This window comes from Delphinapterus leucas, chromosome 14 (assembly GCF_059928025.1).
Source record: "Delphinapterus leucas isolate spDelLeu-1000000601 "Yukka" chromosome 14, BTC_Dleu_Yukka2, whole genome shotgun sequence".
NCBI classification, from domain to species: Eukaryota; Metazoa; Chordata; class Mammalia; order Artiodactyla; family Monodontidae; genus Delphinapterus; species Delphinapterus leucas.
Genome location: NC_143142.1, coordinates 9,599,381 through 9,623,572, shown reverse-complemented (window position 1 = coordinate 9,623,572; position 24,192 = coordinate 9,599,381). Strand labels below are relative to the sequence as shown.

General features: G+C 42.8%; 1 protein-coding gene across 4 annotated transcripts in view; it reads left to right on the top strand.

Annotated features, from left to right (window-relative positions):
* The first annotated feature begins 7 nt into the window (after positions 1 to 7).
* BRAP (BRCA1 associated protein) overlaps positions 8 to 24,192 on the top strand; it is a 37,566-nt gene continuing 13,381 nt past the window's right edge. For 2 of the 4 annotated variants that reach the window (XM_089894497.1, XM_022597857.3), the window contains exons 1-9: positions 8 to 248; positions 2,274 to 2,435; positions 3,103 to 3,301; positions 4,466 to 4,655; positions 11,115 to 11,228; positions 12,884 to 13,032; positions 17,172 to 17,247; positions 17,711 to 17,849; positions 18,216 to 18,325. In XM_089894497.1, coding sequence (XP_089750623.1) covers positions 167 to 248; positions 2,274 to 2,435; positions 3,103 to 3,301; positions 4,466 to 4,655; positions 11,115 to 11,228; positions 12,884 to 13,032; positions 17,172 to 17,247; positions 17,711 to 17,849; positions 18,216 to 18,325 — 1,221 coding nt within the window. In that variant the 5' untranslated portion in view covers positions 8 to 166. Of the gene's footprint in view, positions 249 to 2,042; positions 2,131 to 2,273; positions 2,436 to 3,102; positions 3,302 to 4,465; positions 4,656 to 11,114; positions 11,229 to 12,883; positions 13,033 to 17,171; positions 17,248 to 17,710; positions 17,850 to 18,215; positions 18,326 to 24,192 lie in introns of all 4 variants that reach the window. The other 2 variants (XM_022597856.3, XM_022597855.3) reach the window with 2 other exon arrangements.

Here is a 24,192-nt window from a genome sequence, read left to right as displayed (position 1 = left end):
GGAAGCGAAGGGTGTTGTGGCTCCGAGGGACCTGCTGCTGTTGAGGCGGTTGCGGCGGAGCTGAGGCGCGGCGGCGGCGCTGCCCGCCCCAGGCCGCTCGGCCTCAAGGCTCGTCTCCCAGCCTCGCCTGAGCCCGCCGGGGCTCGCGCCGACCAGCGTCTGCCCTATGAGTGTGTCACTGGTTGTCATCCGCCTGGAGCTCGCAGAACACTCGCCGGTCCCCGCCGGCTTCGGCTTCAGCGCCGCTGGTGAGTCCGCGGCCTTGCCGCCTCCCCCGTAGCCCGCGCCTGGGCCCCGGGGGCTCGTCCTCCAAGAGTCTGGGTCCGAGGAAGGGCCGCGACGAGGGCTTTCGCCTCAAGAGGAAGCCGAGAGGTGGTTGGAATCCCTCTCATTTCCTCCATCCTTAAGAGGTCTTCCCAGATGTCACCTCTGGGAAGCCTTTCCCGGTCCCTCCTTCCTGGTGCCTCCTCATCGGGACTCTGTTTATATTTGGCGCGTCGCCCTCTCCGCCCTGGGTTGGGGCCGAGTTGTGCGAGTTGGTTTCCTCTACGTTTTGTGAAGGCAAAGACGGAATCCCCAGCTCGCTGACGGCCCCTGGTTTAATTGAAGCGTTCCTCTTTGAAAGACTATTTATTTAAGCGCCCTGTAGCAAGAGTTATACTTGTAATTAAAACGTGTACACTTCTGGTGTCCGAGCACTGTGCTAAACACTTCGTGTGCACTGTTTCTAATTATCTTCATATAACTCTATTAGTTAGATGGGTGTATGACCCTTTTACAGAATTGGGAAGCTGAAGCCCAGGGATTAAGTGACTTGCCCACGATCATCTGTCAGTGGCAAAATGGGTATTCTACCTCGGAGAGCTGGACTTGAGAGTCTGAGCTCTTCATTCCCAGCCACACAGCCGCCTCAGTGGGGAATGCAGGTGTGGCTCTGCTCTTTGGACCTCCAACAATTACCTAACAACAACATTCGTTCAAGAAATAGTTTTTGAATGTTCACTCTCTGTTGGAGCTTTAGTTGTGTGCGGAAAGGGATGTGGTCCTTGCTTTAATGGCACCAGCAGTTCAGTTCATGGAGACAGATGAAGTAAAAAATTACAAAATAAATGTAGGGACTTCCCTGGTGGCGCAGTGGTTAAGAATCCGCCTACCAGTGCAGGGGACACGGGTTCGTAGCCCTGGTCATTAAAGATCCCACATGCCGCGGAGCAGCTAAGCCCGTGCGCCACAACTACTGAGCCTGCGCTCTAGAGCCTGTGCGCCTCAGCAAGAGAAGCCACTGCGATGAGACGCCCGCAGCCCCCCCCCCGCCACAACTACAGAAAACCTGCACGCAGCAACAAGGACCCAGCGCAGCCAAAAATTAATTAATTAATTAATTTTAAAAATAATAAATGTAGAATTACAGCTGTGACAAATGTGGTGAATGAAAAGAAAAAAGAGTTTGGAAAGCTATTACAAGAGTATGTGTTTGGTTTGGGGAAGGGGCCTGGGGCTGGTAGGGATGGTGTCATTGGAAACTTCCCTGAGTATGTGAGTTTTGAAGCTGCAAATTAAAGATTGAATGTGATTTAATAGGCTACTGAGTTCTGAAAGTCAACTAAATTGACATAGACCACATATACACTTCTACATGGGTCAGTCAATTGATTCATTAATTTATTCAACAGATCTTTAAAGAGCTTCCAATGTGTGGTAGGCACTGTAAGTGCAAGGGATACAGTGACGGGCAAAACAGGCCTGATCTCTGCTCTGATAGAGCCTATATTAAGGATATTCCAGTCGAGTTTCCAAATTCCTTTTCCATTTTTGTGTGTTTTAGTGATTTAAGACAATGATCATGGATTTCCAGGGCATGATAGCATAAGGGTGTTTAAGAAGACTACCCCCAAAAGTTTTTAACAGTTTTGTTTATTAGTGGACTTGATGCCTTCATTTGGGGCTCAACACACAGTTTCACTCTACAAGTGTTACTAAAATGTTGGTTCATCTGAGCATAATCACTCTCAAAGCTTTTATCTCGTTCATTTGCTTTAAAGCGCATGGTTTTCACTAGAGCAGTCCTGCATTGCTGAGTTTATTGCACCGGGCATTAATTGACTGTCAGGCACTGCAGGAGCCCCAGAGGTGAGTGAGATGGCCACTGCAAAGGCATCTTACAGTCTTGGGGGAGGGCAGCAGAGAGAAAAGGAAAACCTATGGATGGATACATTGAGAGTAGAAAGGAGCTTGTTTTATTATCAGGTATTAATCATTCATGTGTTCTTTAGTCGGGGAAATGTCTGATGAGGAGATCAAAAAGAAGACACTAGCTTCAGCTGTAGCCTGTTTAGAAGGGAAATCACCAGGGGAGAAAGCAGCGATCATACATCAGCATCTTGGCCATCGAGAAATGACAGATATGATCATTGAGACCATGAAGGCCAACCCAGGTATGCTTCCTAAAACCCGAGACAACTATCTTTTGTAACCTAAACCCACAGTTGCCTGTTTTATACGCAGTGTTCAATGAAACCTACTTTTATCTTTTACGCCTTTGTGCCTTACATGAGGTCATTAGGCCTCATTTCAGCTTCTCTAAATATTTCTCCTAAATCAATCCTAACAAGCTAGGTTGACAGCTCTGCTCAGTGAGGAGAGCTACTTACCACATAGGTCAGGGGCAGATCATGTTGAAATCAGGTAAACGTGTTGTGACTCTCCCTGCTCTGCCAGCTCATTCCATCCAGGGGAATGGAAGTGTATTGCATCTCCAGAGTGGAGAACTGGTAGGTTTGGTTTTCGAACTTCACAGCCCTGAATATTTATCCCACTTAGGAGTGCACGATGGAAGACACCTGCCTTATTATGGTACTTCTAAATGTAAAGGCCACTGTTGAGTCTCTGAGGGTGTTAATGACATTTGGGGCAGGGGGCGGGTGAAGAGCACTTCCTAGCTGAGTTGCCGCCACAGTTCTGCTGTTCTGTGAATGTAGTTCTTAGTGCAGTACATTACAATTTCTCTTCCAAAGTTTATTCTTCTACTCAAAGTTTTCATCTGATTAGAGTCCTTCAGCATATTTCCTATCAGTTTATAATCCAATTTTTGGTTTGTGAAAGATGAGCTGAAAGCTACAATGGAAGACAGGAAGTCTTCAGAAGCATCCCCCACTGCACAGAGAAGTAAAGATCAAAGTAAAGAAGGCGTAAACACTGCTCCTGATTCTCCATCCAAACAGCTTCCAGACCAGATTTCCTTCTTCAGTGGAAACCCCTCCGTTGAAATAGTTCACGGTATTATGCATCTATACAAGACAAAGTAAGAAAATCCTTTTCTCTTTTGAGTTTGTCTGTTTTTTTGCCGCAGGGCAGAGAAAAATCTCTTGCCCTGAAGGGAAGTGGGTATTTTAAGCTTCAAAGGGATAGTACTTTCATATACTGTGTGTTAAAGAATTCTTAGATGTTTTATATATGGTTAAATCTCGTACATTGGGTCAAAGCTTCTTAGGAGAGAATTGTGTAGATTCACTTGAGAAAATACCTAGGAAAATATTCCCTAAGAAGGTAGGCATGCAGGTGATTGGGAAATTGAAAGGAAGGAAGATAAAAAAGAAAAGAAAAGAAAAATTCTAGATGATCCATAACATCATTGTAGACTCATGTTCCCACCAAGTCTTTACTAAAGAAGCTGCTAAGAAGTCACATAATGGGTTGCAATTTCATCACATCATTTTACCCCTTTCTGTGGTCCAAACAAGGCTTGCTGGAGGCCAAAGGAAAGGAAGGGTTTTGCTAGTCTACAAGCTGGGCCACCAGCTCCTTGGATAATTGGTAGCTGATCTCTTTAAAGGCTGTCCTTGTCCTAACTTGTCTGCTAGGTTCCCACTGGGAAGCAGAATACTCGGGGAGCCATTTTGGATCACAGCTATTGAAGTGAGTTTGCAGCATTTCAAAAGCAAATTGCATCGTGGGAGGTTTTTCTTTCCCCTCTATTCCAGCTATTCCAACCCAGCAACACTTTCTGTAATCTTCAGAGTCACATTCTTATGGTTCAGAATTTTCCTTCCTATATTTTGAGCTCTTCTCTCTTTGAGACCCTTTGAGAGAAGACCGTAGTTTGAGTTGTGCTTCTACATTATCTAAGGGTAGTTCTTACTAGAAAACTAATGAGAGCAAAACACAAACTGCAGATTTGCCTGATGGAGATTTATAACCATAACAAGCCTTTAACTGAAGATTAAAAATATCAGTGCTGGGTATAATGTAGAACATTTCAAAGCTTACCTTAAACTCCACTGCAGGTATGTTTAAGGGATTCTGCATTTACCCATGTAGTGTGTATTTTCAGGTAAAATAACAAGCTGTTTAACTTGATTTATAAAGCATTACACTTTTTTTCTTGGACATAAAAGTTGTGTACTTAGTGTTGTTTGCACTAACTATACCTCATCTATTCAAGACAGTCTAATTATTGTCTTATTAGTAAGATGACCTCCTTAAAAGAAGATGTGAGGCGCAGTGCCATGCTGTGTATTCTCACAGTCCCTGCTACAATGACCAGTCATGACCTTATGAAGTTTGTCGCCCCATTTAATGAAGTAATTGAACAAATGAAAATCATCAGAGACTCTACTCCAAATCAGTATATGGTGCTGATAAAGTTTAGTGCACAGGTAAAAGTTAAGATATTAAAAGTCTCTTTGCCACAGAAACTGTGTTTTTGAAACTGTTTGATACTAGCCATGTGTGATTTACTGCATTTTGCACTTCAGAGTCTTGATATGTTCTAGAGTATTGTTGTAATTCTAGAAATATTTCTAAATTCATCAGCAGACACACTGTTCTAATTCATACCTGCTATTTTTTATTAACTGGATTGAGTATGAAATATAGGGTTGTGTGTGTTTGTTTATCCAGTAGTAACCATTCCAGTAGAACAAGAGTTCCCAAACTTTCTGAAGTTAATCCTGTATTATTATTTGTCTTTATGAAACTGTGCCCCTGCTTGTATCATCCTCTTTTTAGTAGATATTCTTTGGAACATTTTAGAAAATAAAATCAATTTTAAAAAAATTTTGGTGACAGGAGGGGTTTTGTGACACTCCTTGCATCGTTAAAGGTGCTTTAGAGGTCTTTTTTTTTTAAAATGTATTTTATCTATTTATTTATTTTTGGCGCGTAAGGTGTAAGGTCTTCGTAGCTGCACACATGCTTTCTCTAGTTGCAGCAAACTGGGGCTACTCTCCTTTGCGGTGCGCGGACTCCTCGTTGCAGTGGCTTCTCTTGTTGCGGAGCATGGGCTCTAGGTGCGCAGGCTTCATTAGTTGTGGCATGTGGGCTCAGTAGTTGTGGCTCACGGGCTCTAGAGTGCAGGCTCAGTAGTTGTGGCTCGTGGGCTTAGTTGCTCCTCGGCATGTGGGATCTTCCTGGACCAGGGCTTGAATATGTGTCCCCTGCATTGGCAGGTGGATTCTTAACCACTGCACCACCAGGGAAGTTGCAAAAGATGCTTTAGAGTTCTAATTGGAAATCACTGCGATAGAGAGACAAACACTGAAAGAATGGTGATATTTTCAGCTTTTAAAAGTATTTGCATGTTATAACAGAGTTTTTGACTTAGGAAGGTTTTGCCATCCAGTCCGTTTCACTTGTTGCATTAAGCATCATTTTGCATGCGCCTCAGTTCTAAAGATGTTAGAAAGATATTCTCTTGGTTTTTATTCTTAGGAGTATTCATGTTTCTATGTGAATATAAAAATGAGGTAAGCTTTAGGTGTTATCCAGGTTATTAAAGGGCTGGCTACCTTATCCATAGGTTTCATTCAATTTGGTTTTATTTTATTTTATTTTATTTTTTTATAATAGTGTTTATTTTTACTTGTTGACAGTTTGCTTTATTTGTTTATTTATGGCTGTGTTGGGTCTTTGTTTCTGTGCGAGGGCTTTCTCTAGTTGTGGCAAGCGGGGGCCACTCTTCATCGCAGTGCGCGGGCCTCTCACTATCGCGGCCTCTCTCGTTGCGGAGCACAGGCTCCAGACACGCAGGCTCAGTAAATGTGGCTCACAGGCCCAGTCGCTCCGCGGCATGTGGGTTCTTCCCAGACCAGGGCTCGAACCCGTGTCCCCTGCATTGGCAGGCAGACTCTTAACCACTGTGCCACCAGGGAAGCCCTTTATTTTATTTTTTTATAGCCTGTTACATTTTGACACTTCATTAGGTTTTTTTTTTTGTTTTTTTTTTTGCGGTACGCGGGCTTCTCACTGTTGTGGCCTCTCCCGTTGCGGAGCACAGGCTCCGGATGCGCAGGCTCAGCGGCCATGGCTCATGGGCCCAGCCGCTCCGCGGCATGTGGGATCTTCCCAAACCGGGGCACAAACCCGTGTCCCCTGCATCGGCAGGTGGACTCTCAACCACTGCGCCACCAGGGAAGCCCTCATTAGGTTTTGAAATGCAGCTCTGTCCAAGTTACTTCTTTCTCACCTCATTGATAAACAGTCTTCCTGAATTTGCCCCAGATAGACAGTTCCAACTTGCAGATTGGCAAAGAAATGAGTGTGCCTTTAGGGTCACTTGCCATTGCCTCTGACCAATCACCAAGATTTGTGGGTAATAGGAAGCCCATGACACAAGGCCCACTTGTCATCTCCTCATTTCAAAAACGCAGAGTTGACAGCAGTAGCAGCCATTCATTGGCCATGGGAACAGAATTAAGAGAAATAAGAGTTCGGGGCTTCCCTGGCGGTCCAGTAGTTAAGCCTCCGCACTTCCACTACAGGGGGTGCAGGTTCAATCCCTGGTTGGGGAACTAAGATCCCACATGCCACATGGACACACACACAAAAAAGAGAGAAATGAGTTGGATTATATTTGTACCTGTTCAGCAGGCCACCGAGAAAGAACGCTTAGTGTGGAATTCCGTGTACAAGAGGGTACACAGTTGTTATCTTTAACCTTTACAAGCACCACACATTTGAGAGAGACATTTAAAACGTGTTTCAATGGTTCTGTAAGCTTAGAGTTCACAAGTTGACATTGAGAACTGAAAAGCACCTCACAGCTGCTTTCGCTGACTGTCAGAAGACCTTCCAAGGTTGCTGAAGAACTTTCCAAATAATGGGCAAGTGGTATTTTAAATCTTTTTGAATCTAATAATAAGGGTATTGATGATAACATGCAACCTTTATTGACCGCTTATTCTGTACCATTCACTCTGCTAAGTGCTTGATGTGCATTAGCTGATGTAATCCTCACTACAGCCCTACTGTTGTTATCCTAGTTTTACAAGTGAGGAAACTGACTACGGGGAGAGGTTAGTGATTTTGCCAGGGTTATACAGCTAGAAATAAGTGACTGAGCTGGGATTTGAGCCCTCACTTTTAATCCCTAGGGTGTAGTCCTCTTCCAGCAGGAGTGGGATGAAAGTGTGGGGAAGGGAAGATATTCACTGTTTGCTATAAAAGTTGTGTAATGGCAGTATTTTACTTATAGCTTCTATCGAACAAGCAAGGGTGATAAGTAACACAGGGAAAGTCACAGAAAGAGACTGGGGAAAAATGTTTAAGAACATATTAGACTTTTTATTTAGTCTGAAGTGTATTAAGCCCACAGCACTAACTTGTCTAATAAACCCACAAACTTCCCTGTAGCACATGCTGCCCTTCACAGTCTGCAGTTAGTGCTGTGGAAATTTTCTGCTACTGTTAATGGATTTTCTTTGTACTACTGCATTGTCTCTCCACCTCTGTCTTTGGACCAAGTGCAGGTTGCTTAAGTTGACACATGTTTTCTGAGACTGTGATACAGCTTTCTGAGTGCTCTGTGAGGATAGAACCCTTGACCTTGGTATCGTGAGTTGTATTGTTTATCTGTAATGCTAGATCTTAGGGTCTAAGGCTCATCCTATCAGGGATTTTCTAAGGCTTAAAATTACCATCCTGGTATAAGACATGAAGTTGTTGAATTAATATTGGGCCCTAATGAGAATAGACTCAATATCACCAAGTCCTGAGTAACTTACTAGATGTCAAGCCTGTGCTAAGTGCTTTTCATGCATTAGCTCCTCGAGTCCTCTCAGTTATGCCATAAGGTAGGTGTCATTATTTTCATATTTTAAAATTGAGGAAACAGACATGGGTGAGACACTTGTCCAAGGCTACATAGCTAGTAAGTGTCCAAGGCTACATAGCTAGTAAGTGTCCAAGTTATGATTCAAACACAGGCAGCCTGACTCCATGGCCTGGGCACGTAACTATATTCTTACTCCTTTCTTTTTCTCATCATAGAATTTTATTAAGAACTAATAGGCCTTCTCTATGTCTTTTATCATTTCTTGAATTTCTGTTGGCCTCATCTTTCTTTATTGCTGGAGGTGTTAGATGTGCCTACAGAGTTGTACTGTGCCCCTTAGGAAATTTAGTCTTTGGGTAAGGAATTTGTAATTCAGGATACAGGGAAATAGAAGGGGATTCAGTTTTGTAGTTCCTTGGGACAAAAAAGAACAGATAACCTCTCAATGGAGTATGTTGACTCATTTTCACTTAATATGCTTGGGCCAGCCCAGGAGATAGCTCTTTTGAAAAGTAAAAATGTGTTCTCAGAAGTAAAAATGTGTTCTCAGAAGTAAAAATGTGATCACTGTGACAGTAAAGGAACCTTGATCATAATAGGTTTTTCTTTTTCTGAGTTTGTGGTGAGAAAAGAACAGTAAAATCAAAGGACTAGAAAAAAACCAAAAGCTGGGTTTCTTGAAATTTGGGGCTCTAGGGCTTCCCTGCTGGTGCGGTGGTTAAGAATCTGCCTGCCAGTGCAGGGGACATGGGTTCAAACCCTGGTCCGGGAAGATCCCACATGCCGCGGAGCAACTAAGCCCGGCACCACAACTACTGAAGCCCGCACACCTAGAGCCTATGCTCCACAACAAGAGAAGCCACTGCAATGAGAAGCCCGTGCACCGCAACAAAGAGCAGCCCCCGCTTGCCACAATTAGAGAAAGCCTGTGCTCGGCAACGGAGACCCAACACAGCCAAAAATAAATAAATAAATTTATAAATAAATAACTAAATAAATTTGGGGCTCTATACAGTGCAGGCAGGCATTTTAAACAAGAGTTGTTTCTTCTGTGGGTTTTTTTGGCAGTTAGCTTCAGGCTTTTGTGCATTTCATTGCTGAGTTGAAGCAGGAACCACATGGATTTTGTTCCCTGCTCTTGTCCTTTGCATAGCACAGTGCCCAGCATGTGCTTGGTACTCAGTAAATATTCCAGCCAGTGAAGCGACATTTCCAATACCAAGATTTTAAAGAAGATAACAATGTGTTCAAAAAGTATACTTCTTTGGTATAGATAATTCCCCCAAGAAAGAAATAATTTATCTCATGTTGAGTAGATTTTGTCACATCCCCAGTATCACCAACCTTGTCCCTTCCTCTGAGGAGGCTTGGGAGCATCTACAGATGCTGGAGGTCTTTGGCGGGGTCTGCTGTTCTCAGCAGCCATATCTGCAGCAGTTCCTGGTGGTGCCGGAGGCCCTCAAGAGCCAGCCGTGGCCCTCATTTCCCTCGGTGCGTGAGTCCAGTTGCTCACTGTGCTGCTTACTCATCCAAAAGCCTTTCAAGACATATCTACTGCTCTTGAAAAATGGGAGAAGCCATTTGGGGCTGCTACTTCTTAGTGTTAAAGAGACTTATTGTCCAAGAACTGGCTTTTAACATTTTGAAGTTCAAATACACAGGTTGTTTCCTGAAGGAAAGCCTCCCCACCCCACCCCCAAAAAAGTGCCTGCAAAATCTGTGTTCAGAATTGGTCATCCTTCCTTAGTGGCTTAGCTTACTTGGTCAGATTAAGAAAGCATAGGTAATTAAGAATCCACACTTGAATTACATCATCAGAGTGCAGTGAAAAGCTGCTGAAAAGCTTAAAAGTGGCTGTAAGGTTCAGACCCTATGAGGGTAGACGGCCAGGACTGGTTTTGCCTGGTACAGCTTGAATCTCGTCCTTGAGGTTGATAGTGCGGCATTTCCTTTCGCAGAACACCCTTCCTCTCTTCGGGCAGCTTGTCTACACTGGTGAGGCCAAAGCACACAACTTCCTATCTTTGGGCTAATGCCTGTGTGAGAGTGAAACCCAGATAAGCCTTGGCCTCTCAGCTGCCTCTAAAACTTAATGAGTTTTAAAAGCTGGACTTTTCTCTTTGTTACTTTCTACTAAGGCTAGACTGGAAGATTTGATTTACTTGTGTCCATATTCACAAATGCACATGTGCCTTTGCAGCTTTACCTACAGGGGACTGTTTCCCCTGATTTTATCTGTCTTCCACTCCAAGGGAACAAGTTGTTAGTATTTTAAAGGCTGGTTCATCTTGGACCTCTTGACCTTGGACAGAAGTTTTGCTTTTGGTGTTACACACTAGTTGCTTAAAACCTCCTGATAGGATTCTTATCTATCATGTATTATTATTATTATTGTTGGGTTTATTGAAAAGAAGGAATTGGCTTTTCACTCCATACCAGTTCCACTGGTCCTCTATTTTTCCTCACATAGATGCTGACATTTGTTTTAAAAAGCTCTTCTGTAGGGAATTCCCTGGCAGTCCAGTGGTTAAGACTCAGCGCTTTCACTGCCAGGGGCCCGGGTTCAATCCCTGGGTGGGGAACTAAGATCCCGCAGGCCATGTGGTGTGGCTGAGGAAAAAAAAAAGCTCTTCTGTAACAATCATTGCTTATGACTTGGTTCCAAATAGACTTGACTTCAGTGGCTGTGAAAGTGCTGACTAGAGGCAAAAAAAAAAAGAAGAAAGAAAAAAAATGATATCACGGGAAACGTTGACCATTGTTGGTTGAATATGTATTAAAATTGTAGTAGCTGTCAGTTTATTGCACTTCAGTAGCTTCTGCTAGTTCCAGTAAGACTATCACGTATCAGGAAAAATTGTAGAGATGTAGGATATTGACCTGCAGGGTTCAGTTAGCCTGTGAACCTGCTGCCATAGATGTTACTTTTGGCAGTTGCTTTCTCTCCTAAGTATAACTTTTAAAAGCTGCAGAACAGAATAATTGAAGCCATGCATCTTGAATAGAAAGCACGTTTTCAGGATCTCTCTCTTAACTTTTTCCTTTTCCCCACTGGTTCACCTAGGCCGATGCAGATAGCTTCTACATGGCATGCAACGGCCGCCAGTTCAACTCAATAGAAGATGATGTTTGCCAGCTGGTCTATGTGGAGAGGGCTGAAGTACTGAAATCTGAAGATGTAAGTGTGAATAATTCTTATATTTGATATAAACATATCAGAATGGTATAAAGTTGAAAGTCAAGATATCTGCGGAAATGTCCAGAATAGACCAGTCCATAGAGACAGAAAATAGATTAGTTGCCAGAGGCTGGGGGAGAGAGAAGTGAGGAGTGACTGCTAACAAGAACACAGTTCCTTTTGGGGGTGATAGAAATGTTCTAGAATTAGGTGGTGGTGTGATGGGTGCACAGCCTTGTGAATATACTAAAAACCACTTTAAAATGGCAAATTTTACATATGTGAATTTTATCTCAAGTTTTAAAAATTGTCCAAAGTATTTTTTTAAAAAAGGGTATTATCTGTGTTGCGGAAAATGAGTATGTATCTATTCCAGATGGATGAAACGTTGCCTAGAGCCTAAAAGAAATGTTTTTGTTTGAAATGTTAACCCTTAATCCTCGTCCTGATTTTTGATTCTGTTTTGATGGCAATTTATGATTCCCCTGATCTCCCACCCTCCATGGGAAGCTTTCCTATAATACGTGCTGTTTGAATCATTTTATAAAGTGGTAGATCTAGCTCGGTTATGCTTTTAATATTTCCTTTCTTACTTTTAAAGTAGCCCTAAAGGTCTTTTTACCTTGAATTCAGCTTGATAGGAATAAGTTCTGATTAGATTGTTCTGTCATTAGATTAGGTAAAATAAAAATTGGCAAAGGATAAAATCAGTCTTCCCTTTTGCCAGGTGCTGGGCAAGGCCTCAGTTTTAGAAATTCCTTTCTCTAAATGAACACGGCTTCTTGAGAGATTTCCTGTAAATATCTTCTCTTCAGGGACCGTAGATTAATGTGACTTTTCTCAGTGTGTCCTCATTTGTACGCCTTACCTTTGCCTCAATAGTCCCACAGTTGGCAGGGCTTGGGTCAGACACCGCTGTGTTAGAGGTGCCTTTCTTGACCACCTAGATTGTTATGCCCCCTATTTCACACCCTGTTCTTTCATAGCATTTATAACCATAGGTAATTATACTTTTTAAAATTTTGAATTTCGTATGTCTCTACTAGAATCTAAGCTGTGTGAGGACAGGGACAGACTTTGTTTTCTGGGACTTACTGAATCTGTTTTTGCTCACCATTGCCCCACACCTAGAACAGTGTCTGGCACACATAGCAGGGAATTAATAAGTATGTGCTAAATGAATAAATAAATAAAATCACTGTTGTTGATACTGTTATCACTTAGTGGAAAGTGTCAAGTTTTAACTTAACTTTGTGGAAAAATCAATCAGATACACTCCTGTTCTCCTGCTTTTATTCCTTTGTGTTCTAGTATAGTCATGGCCATTCAGAGTTAGAGCAAGGAGTCTGGTAACAGAAGATTCTGGCAGCAGTCTCCCTTCCTAGAATGTCAGCTCTGTGAGGGCAGGCATCCTCGTCTGCTTTGTTCGCCACTGTATCCATAGTGCCTAGCACAGTGCTGGGACTGTAGGAGGTGCTTAATTAATATTTGTTGCATGGATGAAAATCTTACCAATTTATTTTCACAAAGCAATAATACTGAGAACATCCTGCGAGGAGTCAAAAAGTAACAGGAAAACTGTTGCTTTAAAAGAAAAAAAAAAAAATTAGAACCGTGGATGACAAGTGAGGCTTATTCGAGGTGTTTCCCTGTAGGGGGCCAGCCTCCCTGTGATGGACCTAACGGAGCTCCCCAAGTGCACAGTGTGTCTGGAGCGCATGGACGAGTCCGTGAACGGCATTCTCACCACCTTATGTAACCACAGCTTCCACAGCCAGTGTCTGCAGCGCTGGGATGACACAACGTGAGTGCAGGAGGTTACCCCCCTACCCTGTCAAAGCTCATTATTACCCTTTCCCAGAGTTAAGAACAGCCGCCCCCCCAAAATGAATCACTCCAAGTATTTGACTTTATAAACCTGGGTACCACGATGGTGAAGAGGTCACATAGAAGGGCCTTCCGTGTTTCTTCTTTGCTTTCCTCAGTTCACGTGAGGATCAGCATTCCTAGACCAAGTCCCTTTTAGTGTGCCAGTTCTGAATGCTTACGGAATGTCCCAAAGCAGCATGAATTGTTCTTTCCTTCGAAGAGCCAGAAAATGAGGGGGTGGGGGAAGTTTAGCTTTGAGGCTCTCATGCTAAAATGACATCCAGGTCTAAAATCTTGTTTATCACCTGCACTTTATGTCTACTCTTTACTTTGGCTTTCTTATCAAAGGGTGCTGGGCTACAGCAATCTGACATTTTGGATTTATCATGTTGTTGATGGCTTGGTGGCCAGTAGTAACAGTAGTCACTAAGTATGAGGCACACACACACCTATGTTCTCCTGTTTCCCAGTGCAACAGAGGCCCTATTTGTAGGGTGGCATTGTGCAGACAAAAAACTGAGGTGTAACCTGTACCTTTTTTTTTTTTTTTTTTTCAGTCAGAGGTTGCTGCTCCCTTTGCAAACTGCATTGTGGGTCTTAGCTAGAAAGGCCTTGTGGCCTTCAGACGCTGGCCTCGTGGGTTTCCCAGTACAGAGAGGAAGGTGCAGAATCAAATAATTACACAAATAAATGTGAAATTACAGCCATTGCAAGTGTTACAAAGGAGCAGCGTTGCAGCATTGTGACTCGAGAATAGGGCCCTGACACAGCCAGGGCTGTCTGAGAGGCAGCCTCTCAGGGAGGATGAACAGGAGTTAGCCAGCTGAACAGTGGAACCGGCGAGAAGGCAGTGTAGGGGAGGGGGTCTGCATGGGAAGGGGGAAATCACGTTCCAAAGCCCAGGAATAAGGAGGGGCGAAAGTCCACAGGAGTCTGTTCTCTGCCCCCACGTGGTCAGCTTTACAGAGCAGGGACCCTGTCTGGCTGTTCTCTGCTGTGCCGCTCACACTTAGCAGGGGACGTGGTGCGTAGGAGGAGCTCAGTAAATATCTTTGAGCAAATAAATAGACCCTGGCTTTTCCGTGGCTTGTTTACCTGGAGAAGAATCTTGCCCCAGTTCTGTAGAGTCCTTGGTCAATTCTGGGGTATCATTTGAGGGTTCTTCAGAGAATTGTCCAGGTTTAAATTTGCCTTGAATAAAGCCACGCTGAGATGTTTGTGTTCCATAAAGGGTCTGTCTGTATCTTGTGTCCATCTGCTACACCATTTAAGTTCTGGATGCTTTTTTGTTTCCTGCCACTCCAATTTTAACTTTCCGTACAAGTTAATTTTTGTAAAACCATAGCATTTTCAAGTTGGAAGTTTCCTCAGGGACCATCTTGTCCAACCTCCTCATTTTATAGAAGAGGAGACAAAGGCCCAGAGGTGAAAATTAGCATGCTCAAAGTGTCATGACAGAGAACGAATGCCAGAACTGGGTCCAGAATTCAACCCACCGGGCAGCTGCCCTCAAAACCATGCAGTGCCTTCAGCAAGTGGGTTTTGAGCCTCCCTATGTGCAACTACAATGCTGTGTGCTGAGGGGGAGAGAAACAAACACAGACCCTCCTCGGGAACATTGATCTGCTAAGGGAGAGCCACACATACATGTATGCTTAAAATTCGAGGTAGATATGAGAGAGAGCCAGCTGCCCCGCTGGGGTGGTCTGGAAGGGTTGCTTACAGAAGGCGGTATTGGTACCAGGTCACGAAGGGTGGTTTTTTGTCAGGGAAGGACATTCTGAGAGGATTTCCCCAAATATCTCCTCAGGAAAATAAGATTACAACTCAAAATTATTTTTGAAGGGAAGGCAGGAAGAATTGAATGAACTGTTATTTTTTAATAGATGAGATGGTATATCATAGAGGGCTAATTGTATAGTACAGATAAGTTTATTTTTATAATTTCCCCCCCTTTTTCCTTTTTATTCTCAGGATCATACATTTCGGAAAGATCATTTTGGCACAGTGTAGAAAATTAGATTTCAGAATTCGTTTGCTGTTTTCTTATCCCACCACTACCACAGCTGCCACAAAGACTGAAGTGATGACACAGAGCTAGTTCCTACGTTTGACAAGACTGCTTGTGGAGTCCTAGCTGCCACTTCTTTTTTTTTAAATAAATTTATTTATTATTTTTTTTTGGCCACATTGGGTCTTCGTTGCTGTGCGCGGGCTTTCTCTAGTTGTGGCGAGTGGGGGCTACTCTTTGTTGTGGTGCATGGGCTTCTCATTGCAGTGGCTTCTCTTGTTGCGGAGCACGGGCTCTAGGCACGTGGGCTTCAGTAGTTGTGGCACACGGGCTTCAGTAGTTGTGGCTTGTGGGCTCTAGAGCACAGGCTCAGTAGTTGTGGTGCACGGGCTTAGTTGCTCTGCGGCATGTGGGATCTTCCCCGGCCAGGGCTCAAACCCGTGTCCCCAGCATTGGCAGGTGGATTCTTAACCACTGGGCCACCCGGGAAGTCCCTAGCTGCCACTTTTGTTACTTCTTCAAGTTTGTCCTGTCTTCTCTTTTGGTACTAAAGAAAGAGACAGACTAAATCCTTTAGCTTTCTCTTGGGAAACATAGTCCTTATCTGTGATAAGAACTTAGTGTTCTTCCTGCTTATTTCCATTTCTTGGTTTTATCTATTCAGTAGGGTAACAAACTGATACTAGTTATATCTTGAGCATTCTTTCTTCTTGGTGCCAGTTCACTTAGCCTCAACTATCACCTACTTTCTATCATTTTTGCCCATTGGACACAAATATTCGTGACTGGAACTTAGCATTACTTTGTCTTGAGTATAAGGGTTAATGGATTTTTTCAATTTTTTTTCATTTTTATTGAAGTATAATTGACAATCAAAAATTGTATATATTTAAGGTGTACAACTAGATGACCCGATATACATCAACACTGTAAAATGCTCACCACAGCCAAGCAAGTCAGCATATCTTTTTCCAGATGAAATTCATTGTATGATAAAATGTTGTATGTGTTTCATGAAGGACATTAACTTTTTTTTTTAAGTGAAGTTTACTACAGAATTTAGTTTCAACTCTTAGGAGCAACCTTGAGAGGACAGGGTACATTTTGGATGATTTAAAACTTTGAGAAGTGGGGATAAGCTAGATTGAAATAAAAATACATTGTGGGTAGCCAGACATGAAACAAAATTAACAACTCGTCTCAAGTCTCTAATTCTAACCTATAAATATTTAGTTCTTTGATTACCTAAGCTTTAGACAGAAGAGTGGAGAAAGATATGAGGCAGATCAAGATTTTTCCCTTATCCTCAGCTTTATCAATATTTTGTGGGACTTCCCTGGTAGCGCAGTGGTTAAGAATACGCCTGCCGTTGCAGGGGACACGAGTTCAAGCCCTGGTCTGGGAAGATCCCACATGCCGTGGAGCAACTAAGCCCGTGAGCCATAACTACTGAGCCTGCGTGCCACAACTACTGAAGCCCACGTGCCTAGAGCCCATGCTCCACAACAAGAGAAGCCACTGCAATGAGAAGCCCTTGCACTGTAACAAAGAGTAGCCCCCGGGCTTCCCTGGTGGCGCAGTGGTTGAGAGTCTGCCTGACGATGCAGGGGACATGGGTTCGTGCCCTGGTCTGGGAAGATCCCACATGCCGCGGAGCGGCTGGGCCCGTGAGCCATGGCCACTGAGCCTGCGCGTCCGGAGCCTGTGCTCTGCAACGGGAGAGGCCACAGCAGTGAGAGGCCCGCGTACCACAACAAAATAAACAAACAAAAAAAAGAGTAGCCCCCACTTGTAGCAACTAGAGAAGGCCCTCATGCAGCAACGAAGACCCAATGCAGCCCAAAATAAATTAATTAATTTAAAAAAATTGTGGTTTTTTTTCCATTTCATTTGAGAATAGCTTGAAAGCATTTGTCTTTTGAATGATGTCCTTAATTATGATAAACTTAAAACTATTATATAAGAGAGGGAGGATATACAATTACATTTTTGACTTTTGGGTTCTGTGACAGCTGTCTTTTATATTTAATCTGTATTATTATTTTTTTTGGTGTCCTTTATAGGTGCCCTGTTTGCCGATACTGTCAAACACCAGAGCCAGTAGAAGAAAATAAGTGTTTCGAGTGTGGCGTTCAGGAAGTAAGTAACGAGTGGTGGGGAAGAGTAATGCATGCGGCTTTAATCGTCTGGGGTTTTCTTCTACCCAGTGTGGCGTAAATTCTTTTCAATTCTTTTGAGACTGATTTTTTTTTTTTTTCTTTTTGTCCAGGGTCAGGCAAAAAATAAAAATACACGAACTATTTTACTCCTACACAAAATACTTTATGGTTTCATTCTTTGTCCTTTGAAAACGCCTAGACTTTTGTTGATAATTGTGATTATTTTTTCTTACTATTTACATAGAGTTCCATAGAATCCAGAGCGAAAAACTAATTGACCCCTAAAAGCATCCTTGCTTGTTGGGTTTTAAACATATTTATTCAGAACTCCTGTAGAAACAACTCTAAACCTCATCCTGTGTCAGGCTCTCCTCTTTCCACCCCAGTGGACCAGGTCATGTGTTTTTATGTAACTAATTAAGATCTTACCTCCTTCTCGGCAGAATCTGTGGATTTGTTTAATATGTGGCCACATAGGATGTGGACGGTATGTGAGTCGACACGCCTATAAGCACTTCGAGGAGACCCAGCACACATATGCCATGCAGCTCACCAACCATCGAGTCTGGGACTATGCTGGAGGTGAACACCACTCCCATTTTCTAATTTGGATTCATTCTTTCTGAAAACGTCTCCGTCAGAACCTCTCCCCTTGCTCTCACAGCTTGAAGTCTTCCTGACAGCTGTGGCAAACTCCAATTCTCATGGTGCCCCATAGGGCACTATTTCCTGTGAATGGCCTGCATTGCAGAGGATAAAGAGAGTTAATACTTACACTCTGCTCTCTCTTTTTTTTTTAAATTCAAATGATTTAACCCACTTTTAAAGAAATATTGCAAGGCATTTAATTTGGATCTGTAAAAACATAATTTTGTCAAAGTTAAAGGCTTATGGAGACCCTTTTCATTCTGAAGAAACATGCCTTGGTTGACTAATTCTTTTCTTTAGATAATTATGTCCATCGACTGGTCGCAAGTAAAACAGATGGAAAGATAGTACAGTATGAATGTGAGGGTGATACTTGCCAGGAGGAGAAAATAGATGCCTTACAGTTAGAGGTAAGATATTTTATTAATAATTACTGAATACCTATGTCTACTGCTTTTTACTACTCTAACTTGAAAGGTTGTTTGGGCTTTTAATTTTGCCATATGCCCTGCATGTTAGCTTTTGTTTTAAAGACCTGTATTGCTCTGAAGGATTATAAAAATATTTTTATTCCATCTGATTTTCTTCTTTGAAAATCTAATAAGTTTCACTGAGCCTTATTACCTTTAGTGTCATGTTCCTGGTTGTCTCAAGTTCAGCATTAGTGTTGTCCTCTATAGCTGTGATAAAGGTGGAAATTAAGAATCTCCCTGGGCTTTCCTGGTGGTGCAGTGGTTGAGAGTCCGCCTGCCGATGCAGGGGACACGGGTTCGTGCCCCGGTTCGGGAAGATCCCACATGCCACGGAGCGGCTGGGCCCGTGAGCCGTGGCCGCTGAGCCTACGCATCTGGAGCCTGTGCTCCGCAACGGGAGAGGCCACAACAGTGAGAGGCCCACATACAGCAAAAAAAAAAAAAAATGTTTAAGAATCTTCCTGTTGGGGGGGATTCCCTGGTGGTCCAGTGGTTAGGACTTCACGCTTCCACTGCAGGGGGCACGGGTTCGATCCCTCGTCGGGGAATTGAGATCCCACATGCTGCACGGTGTGGCCAAAAAATAAAAAATAAAATAAAATATATTCTTGAAAAAAAAAGTTATAAAAAAAAAATTCTTCCTGTTGGCATCACAGTAGCAGTTGGAAATTGAGCAAACTTGGTCAGGATAAGTTAACCCCAATAGCATCTTTCCATGCTGAGAAGCTTTTTCCCATATATTGGGCTGGCTTTTATAATTGGACCCTTATATAGATAAAGCCATTTTTAGGGTTTTCATATAATTGAGGAAGGAATAAAATTACCACAGTCTTATTTTTCTCATAGCAGTAAACCCCATCTACTATAAAATTGATGTGTAAATTTTATATTAAGGAAGGAAGAGTTTAACATGACTCCTATTTTATAAATTTCAAAATGATTACTTTAAAAACAAATACATTAACCTTGGGAGGAGGTGGACATTTGAAAACTTGCTTATCTCTAGACTCTTAAGGTCAGTGGAATGGCCTAAAATAGAGCTGATGTTACCATTAATAAATTGTATTGATGTGAAAAAAATTCAAATCTTTTTTTTTTAATATTATTTATTTATATTTTTGGCTGCATCAGGTCTCAGTTGTGGCACGCAGGATCTTTCATCGCGGCGGGAGGGCTTCTCTCCAGTTGTGGTGCTTGGGCTCCAGAGTGCGCGGGCTCAGTAGTTGCAGCACTTGTGGGCTTAGTTGCCCCGCGGCATGTGGGATCTTAGTTCCCTGACCAGGGATCGAACCCGCGTCCCCTGCATTGGGAGGCGGACTCTTAACCACTGGACCACCAGGGAAGTCCCCCCAAAAAATTCAAATTTTTAATGTTAAGTTTGTAGTAACTCTTCCAAATTAAGTATGTTCATTCAGTGAATACTTATTGAGGGTTGCCATCTGTTAGCCACTCTTCCATGTGCTGCTGGGAGCTCAGCATTAAATAGACTCCCTGCCCTCATGGAACATACATTCTAGTGACACACACACATACAGTCTTCCAATTGTCCTTTCTTTCTGTTGCTCTTTCATTCTCTTCTCTGGCCTGCAAACATGATTAGATCTCTTCCAGTCTCCTGGAATGGTCTTTCCAGAATGCAGATGTGATCTTGCCACTCCTTGGCTCTTATTTCTCAATATCATACCCCAGAGCCTTCCATAGGCCCCATCTCTCCATACCCTACACCCCAGCCTCATTGGTCTCACTTCATCTCTGAAGCAATTCTAAACATCCACAGCTCACATCTTGTTAGTTCTCTGGAATCTGTCTCCTCCTCCTGTCTGTCTGTCAGGAGTCCTCTCAAATCTCACCTTCTCTCAGAAGTCCTACCGGATCCTATCCTTTCTCTGTAGTTACACAGCACTGTTCATTCATTCATGCATTGAGGCAGCAAACATTTCTTGACATCCAGAATGTGCCAGGCACTGGGGGTACAAAAATGAAGATATAACCCTTGCTTTCAAAGAGTTCAGTCCAGTCAAGGAGAGAGGCAGGCAAACCGGTGATTAAGTGCTAATGTCATAAGTGCTGGTAATGATAGGCACAGTGTCGTGGGAGCCGAGAGAGGCAATTAACCCAGGGCTGGGAGTGACAGGGACAGCTTCCTGTAGGGGGCAGATGGATGAGCTGATTTGAGTTACACTTTGACTTAAAACCATGTAGAGAACTCCCGGCGGCTTGGGGTCTATTCCCTCCGCCATCACGGAACTGCCCCGGAGCCCGAGGGGAGGGCGGCCTCACTGAGGCTTCCGGCTCTGGAGGGGCCCCGGCGGCCGAAGCCGCGACAGTCGTGCGGACGGCGGGCCGTTGTTTCAACAAGTAACTTAAAGACAAAATGGAAAAACAAGGAGGTTTGTGCCTGAGATCATGTTGATGTGAAACCGGGGATGGGCACCTTGTGCCAGCCGTGTGGATGAAAGGCTCTTGGTGCTGCAGCCAGGAGTCAGTGCTGTGCCTCTGAGATGGGAGAGCCAACTTCAGGACACTGGTCAACAAGAGACCTCCCAGCTCCACATAATATCAAATGGCGAAAATCTCCCAGAGATCTCCATCTCAACGCCAGCACCCAGCTTCACTCAACGACCACCAAGCTACAGTGCTGGACACCTTATGCCAAACAACTACCAAACAGTAACACAACCCCACCCATTAGCAGAGAGGCTGCCTAAAATCATAATAAGTCCACAGGCACCCCAAAACACACCACCAGATGTGGACCTGCCCACCAGAAGGACAAGATCCAGCCTCATCCACCAGAACACAGGCAATAGTTCCCTCCACCAGGAAGCCTACACAACCCACTGAACCAACCTTAGCCACTGGGGACAGACACCAAAAACAATGGGAACTACGAACCTGCAGCCTGCAAAAAGGAGACCCCAAACACAGTAGGATAAGCAAAATGAGAAGACAGAGAAATACACAGCAGATGAAGGAGCAAGGTGAAAACCCACCAGACCAAACAAATGAAGAGGAAATAGGCAGTCTACCTGAAAAAGAATTCAGAATAATGATAGTAAAGATGATCCAAAATCTTGGAATAGAATAGACAAAATGCAAGAAACATTTAACAAGGACCTAGAAGAACTAAAGATGAAACAAACAGTGATGAACACAATAAATGAAATTAAAAATACTCTAGACGGGATCAATAGCAGAATAACTGAGGCAGAAGAACGGATAAGTGACCTGAAAGATAAAATAGTGGAAATAACTACTGCAGAGCAGAATAAAGAGAAAAGAATGAAAAGAACTGAGGACAGTCTCAGAGACCTCTGGGACAACATTAAACGCACCAACATTCGAATTATAGGGGTTCCAGAAGAAGAAGAGAAAAAGAAAGGGACTGAGAAAATATTTGAAGAGATTATAGTTGAAAACTTCCCTAATATGGGAAAGGAAATAGTTAATCAAGTCCAGGAAGCACAGAGAGTCCCATACAGGATAAATCCAAGGAGAAATACGCCAAGACACATATTAATCAAACTGTCAAAAATTAAATACAAAGAAAACATATTAAAAGCAGCAAGGGAGGGCTTCCCTGGTGGCGCAGTGGTTGAGAGTCCGCCTGCCGATGCAGGGGACAGGGGTTCGTGCCCCGGTCCAGGAAGATCCCACATGCCACAGAGCAGCTGGGCCCGTGAGCCATGGCTGCTGAGCCTGCGCGTCCGGAGCCTGTGCTTCACAATGGGAGAGGCCACAACAGTGAGAGGCCCCTGTAGCGCCAAAAAAAAGAAAAAAAACAGCAAGGGAAAAACAGCAAATAACACACAAGGGAATCCCCATAAGGTTAACAGCTGATCTTTCAGCAGAAACTCTGCAAGCCAGAAGGGACTGGCAGGACATATTTAAAGTGATGAAGGAGAAAAACCTGCAACCAAGATTACTCTACCCAGCAAGGATCTCATTCAGATTTGATGGAGAAATTAAAACCTTTACAGACAAGCAAAAGCTGAGAGAGTTCAGCACCACCAAACTAGCTTTACAACAAATGCTAAAGGAACTTCTCTAGGCAAGAAACACAAGAGAAGGAAAAGACCTACGATAACGAACCCAAAAGAATTTAGAAAATGGGAATAGGAACATACATATCGAAAATTACCTTAAATGTAAATGGACTAAATGCTCCCACCAAAAGACACAGATTGGCTGAATGGATACAAAAACAAGACCCATATATATGCTGTCTACAAGAGACCCACTTCAGACCTAGAGACACATACAGACTGAAAGTAAGTGGATGGAAAAAGATATTTCATGCAAATGGAAACCAAAGGAAAGCTGGAGTAGCAATTCTCATATCAGACAAAATAGACTTTAAAATAAAGACTATTAGAAGAGACAAAGAAGGACACTACCTAATGATCAAGGGATCAATCCAAGAAGAAGATATAACAATAGTAAATATTTATGCACCCAACATAGGAGCACCTCAGTACATAAGGCAAATACTAACAGCCATAAAAGGGGAAATCGACAGTAACACATTCATAGTAGGGAACTTTAACACCCCACTTTCACCAATGGACAGATCATCCAAAATGAAAATAAAAAAGAAAACACAAGCTTTAAGTGATGCATTAAACAAGACGGACTTAATTGATATTTATAGGACACTCCATCCAAAAATAACAGAATACACATTTTTCTCAAGTGCTCATGGAACATTCTCCAGGATCATATCTTGGGTCACAAATCAAGCCTTGGTAAATTTAAGAAAATTGAAATTGTATCAAGTACCTTTTCCGACCACAACGCTATGAGACTAGATATCAATTACAGGAAAAGATCTGTAAAAAATACAAACACATGGAGGCTAAACAATACACTACTTAATAACGAAGTGATCACTGAAGAAATCAAAGAGGAAATCAAAAAATACCTATAAACAAATGACAATGGAGACACGATGACCCAAAACCTATGGGGTGCAGCAAAAGCAGTTCTAAGAGGGAAGTTTATAGCAATACAAGCCCACCTTAAGAAACAGGAAACATCTCGAATAAACAACCTAACCTTGCACCTAAAGCAATTAGAGAAAGAAGAACAAAAAAAACCCAGAGTTAGCAGAAGGAAAGAAATCATAAAAATCAGATCAGAAATAAATGAAAAAGAAATGAAAGAAACTATAAAAAAGATCAATAAAACTAAAAACTGGTTCTTTGAGAAGATAAACAAAATTGATAAACCATTAGCCAGACTCATCAAGAAAAAAAGGGAGAAGACTCAAATCAATAGAATTAGAAATGAAAAAGGAGAAGTAACAACTGACACTGCAGAAATACAAAAGATCGTGAGAGATTACTACAAGCAACTCTGCTAATAAAATGGACAACCTGGAAGAAATGGACAAATTCTTAGAAATGCACAACCTGCCAAGACTGAATCAGGAAGAAATAGAAAATATGAACAGGCCAATCAGAAGCACTGAAATTGAAACTGTGGTTAAAAATCTTCCAACAAACAAAAGCCCAGGACCAGATGGCTTCACAGGCAAATTCTATCAAACATTTAGAGAACACCTATCCTTCTCAAACTCTTCCAAAATATAGCAGAGGGAGGAACACTTCCAAATTCATTCTACGAGGCCACCATCACCTTGATACCAAAACCAGACAAGGATGTCACGAAGAAAGAAAACTACAGGCCAATATCACTGATGAACATAGATGCAAAAATCCTCAACAAAATACTAGCAAACAGAATCCAACAGCACATTAAAAGGATCATACACCATGATCAAGTAGGGTTTATTCCAGGAATGC